We start from the raw sequence: 4,249 nt of genomic DNA on the forward strand, positions 1-4,249 counted from the left end.
CGGACGACGTTACTCCTGCGTCGGGGTCTACCAGCACGGCCGAGTCGAGATCATCGCCAACGACCAGGGCAACAGGACGACGCCGTCCTACGTGGCGTTCACCGACAACGAGAGGTTCGTCGGCGACGCCGCCAAGAACCAGGCCGCGTTGAATCCGGTCAACACCGTCTTCGGTCAGCCCCTCTCTGATATCCTCATCTCTTTTTGCTTTTTGTCTGCTGTGAAAATAATAATGTACGTATTATTTGTTGCTTGCTCAAGGGTTTTTGTCCTCAGTTAATACCCGTGTTGGTTAAGGAAAATGCATTTTTGGATTAGTAGTATTTAACCTATTAAATTCTCATTTTTTTAGATGATAAAAGCTTTGTTTTTCGTTTATATTATACTAGATGACAACATTGCATTGTGCATTGCATATAATCTTGTGTTGAATAACTGATTTAAAATTAGTTGTTAGGTTGTTTCCTATTTTTCAGTATAGTATGTTAGTAGTGGTTTAGTTGTTTACTTAGTCAATGACTCAATTGTCATGTGTTTTTTGAATTGTTTGTTGCTGATTTCTAGGAGTTTAAGTTGGTGTAAGGTCTATATATTTGGTCATTCTCTCTGTTACCTCAGGTTGTCGAGCTTTACTCTAGAAAATCCTCTGATTCCTTTCTTGCCATATCAGATATACTGAAATAGATAAAGCCATCCTCTTTAATTTTTCAGTAAATCCCTTCCTTCTGAGCCTGTAACTATACCAGTTTATAATACAACTCCAATCACATGATCTCCAATCGAACTTCAGCCATTCCATCACCAAATTCCAAACAATAGTTGAAAACTGACACTCAAAGAATAAGTGGCAGCGAGATTCCTGTTGACTTGAGCAGAGAACACACTGATTTGCATTGAGAACTCTCATGCTACACAATTTGTCCTGTGTTAATAATTTTGATTGAGCAGCTAATCATAAGATGAAAGAATGTTTAAGATAATGTATATTGTCCCATATTGTGTTCATCCAACCAACTTGAGGTGCAGGTTGAATCAGGAGTCTGTAAACTGATGAAATATGTATTTTCCCGCCAATACAGCATTTACCAATGATTTCCTGCAGGCTAATGACATTTCTAAATCTGTTAATCAACTTATCTCTAGCTTTTATAATTTGCTTTCACATCCAAGAATCATTCGATCTTTTTTGAACTTGCCAAATGCTAAAGTTATTGATGGTTTAGTTTGATTTTGAAAGTTATTGGGGGATTACTGCAAAACACCGATAGGTCTTATGGGTTCAGTGTAACTTACCCTATATTCTTTGGTTGCCAATGTCATTCATTACTTAAAAGAACTTTTTTTTAGGGGAAAAGATTTTTTTTAAAATTAGTTGTCTTACATAAAAAAAAATTAGTTCAAATTTGCCATTTTGTTGTTTATTTGTGCCCCCTGTCCGCTGACGTTGTGCTTGATTAGTTGAAGTGTAGGGAGGCGTCAAGGTACATACATATAGATCCTTCATGTTTGATTAGTTCGATTACATTTATTTCTTTCTTTCTTTCTTTCTTGAAGCAACTTGTCATTTTCCCTCACAACTACAATATAGGCATTTGATACTTTAGTAGACATGAAAAGAATACTGTACATGTTGCTAGTTCCTTGAGGCTTAGAAGGATATATCAGTTTCATGTACACACACACACTACTATAATGGAATGTTTTGCCTATAAACTCTTTTTTTTTGGTCAATTAATTGACCGCTACGATTCCATTTATAAATTTGTCGCTGCCATATCATGGAGAATATACAGGCGACCATGGCTTTACTACGAAGAATACTGCGGTATATTAATGCAAGAGAATATAGCATGTGTACATGTTATACATTTTCTATAATTAACCAGACTTCGATAAATTTCGATAACAGATAATGTATAGTGTTTATGATGGCCAGCAGCCTAGTAATTTTTTACCCGTAGCTTACATTTATATACATGGTATTTTGGTTTAAATATGTGAGTTCTTATCAGTGGCTCTCCATAAGGAACTTTTGACATGCACAACTTGATAACCGTTTCAGATGCTAAGCGTTTGATCGGCAGGAGATTCAGTGATCCTTGCGTGCAGAATGACATGAAGCTGTGGCCATTTATGGTGGTTTCTGGCTCGAAAGACAAGCCGAAGATTGTTGTGGAGTACAAGGGTGAAGAAAAGCGATTTTCCGCAGAAGAAATCTCCTCCATGGTTCTGATGAAGATGCGTGAAATTGCAGAGACCTATCTAGGCTCCACCGTCGAGGACGCTGTCATCACGGTTCCTGCATACTTCAGCGACTCTCAGCGCCAGGCAACTAAGGATGCTGGCGCCATTGCTGGCCTCAATGTGAAGCGCATTATAAATGAGCCCACCGCTGCTGCCATTGCTTACGGACTTGAGAAGAAGGATACGAGCATTGACGAGAGGAACATTCTGATCTTTGACCTGGGTGGTGGCACTTTAGATGTTTCTTGTCTCGTAATCGATGATAGTATCTTCCAGGTTAAGGCCACAGCCGGAGACACCCATCTCGGCGGAGAAGATTTCGACCATAGGATGGTGGACCACTTTGTTCAGAAGTTCAAGAAGAGGTACAATAGAGACATCAGCAAGAGCGCCAGAGCTCTTAGGAGGCTGAGGACATCCTGTGAGAGGGCGAAAAGGGCTCTTTCCTCGGCTTACCAAACAATGATCGAGTGCGATGCCCTCTTTGAGGGCATCGACTTCTACGCTAATATTACTCGAGCCAGGTTCGAAGAGCTTAACATGGATCTGTTTCAGAAGTGTATTGAGCCTGTGGAGAAGTGTTTGAAGGATGCAAGGATGGAGAAGAGCTCCATTCATGATGTTGTTCTTGTTGGTGGATCAACTAGAATCCTAAAAGTTCAGCAGTTGCTGCAGGATTTCTTCAACGGCAAGGAGCTCTGCAAGAGCATTAACCCCGACGAGGCTGTAGCCTACGGAGCTGCCCTTCAAGCCGCGGTGTTGAGCGGGGAGAACGATGAAATGGTAGAGGACTTGCTGCTGATGGATGTCACCCCATTATTGTTTTCGCCAAAAGTTGGTTTTGTTGTCGAATTCATTATATCTTCGGTCGATTATAATAAATTCAAAGAAAACAGCCTTTTTATAAGACTCTTTTACACAACAAAAAGAAAATTACAACTCTTGAGAAAATAAACGCAGGATCGTTGTTTGGATCACTGCTTTCGTGGGATCTTTGCCTGTGCCGGGAGCGCTTTGACCCGTGGACCGCCAAGTCACAGATTCTGATTGAATCGTGAGGGGTTTATGATTCTGACTTCGTTTATCGAAGTGAGAAATTGAAACGATATCTTATCGATGTAAGATAGTCGTTCTTCTTGAAATCAAGTCAAAGCCTGATTATCAAGGAGTGGCCGTAAGATCAGCACCTCTGCTCTCTCTCTGCTCTGGATTGCTCTGAAGTGCTCACAATGATCAGCCCTGGATCTCTCTGCCGGAATCCCCCTCTGAAAATGGCCTTCGGGGGGTATTTATAACCCTCTGGATGAACAGTGCTCGCGAGACAGCATTTGCTGTCTCGGCGGGCGAGACAGTGTTTGCTGTCTCGCCAGTTAGTGGCCACGTGTAGGGCAGTTGCAAAGGTAGTTTTGACCATCTGAAAGCTGTCTCACGTGCGAGACAGTAAATTCTGTCTCGCACGGCGAGACAGCAAAGACTGTCTCGCGTGGGCGAGACAGTAAAAGTCTGTCTCGCTCGCGAGACAGTAAAGACTGTCTCGCACGGCGAGACAGTAAAGACTGTCTCGCGCGGCGAGACAGTCAAGTCTGTCTCGTACGGCGAGACAGTCAAGACTTGTGTTTTTTTTCTGCCTTTTTGGATGATTTCCTCTTGAGCTGTATTAGGATATCTTTCAGTATTTTTTGACGCCTACAGATACCCCCTCCAAAGTATTACAGACTCAATCTTTTATAGAGGAGTTCTGGGATGCTTTGGATAAGATAGATCTTACTTACGATCCTTTCAATGCTTGGTTGAGTAGATCGTGTAGAGGAACCCGTAGGTGGCTTCAACTTTTGATCTCTTTGTCTCTCAATCTATTCAGTGCTTTGTAGAATAGTTAAGATTCTTCCGGCATCGCGTTTATCGCTTGTCCATTGTAGAGATCTTGAATTAAAGCTGGAACTTGTACAGTGATATTCTCCAGAAACTTCCTGTTGAGATTAGGGAAACAGTTTAGACTCGTGCA

General features: G+C 41.6%; 1 protein-coding gene across 1 annotated transcript; it reads left to right on the forward strand.

The window, feature by feature from the left end:
* On the forward strand, nt 1–3,132 carry LOC109829883 (probable mediator of RNA polymerase II transcription subunit 37e; the record flags this gene model as incomplete). Its single annotated transcript, XM_020396962.1, has 2 exons — nt 1–173; nt 2,063–3,132. A coding segment is annotated over exon 2 (1,017 nt), but the record flags the coding sequence as incomplete, so codon positions are not given.

The sequence above is a fragment of the Asparagus officinalis genome, chromosome 2, assembly GCF_001876935.1.
Source record: "Asparagus officinalis chromosome 2, Aspof.V1, whole genome shotgun sequence".
Taxonomy (NCBI): Eukaryota; Viridiplantae; Streptophyta; class Magnoliopsida; order Asparagales; family Asparagaceae; genus Asparagus; species Asparagus officinalis.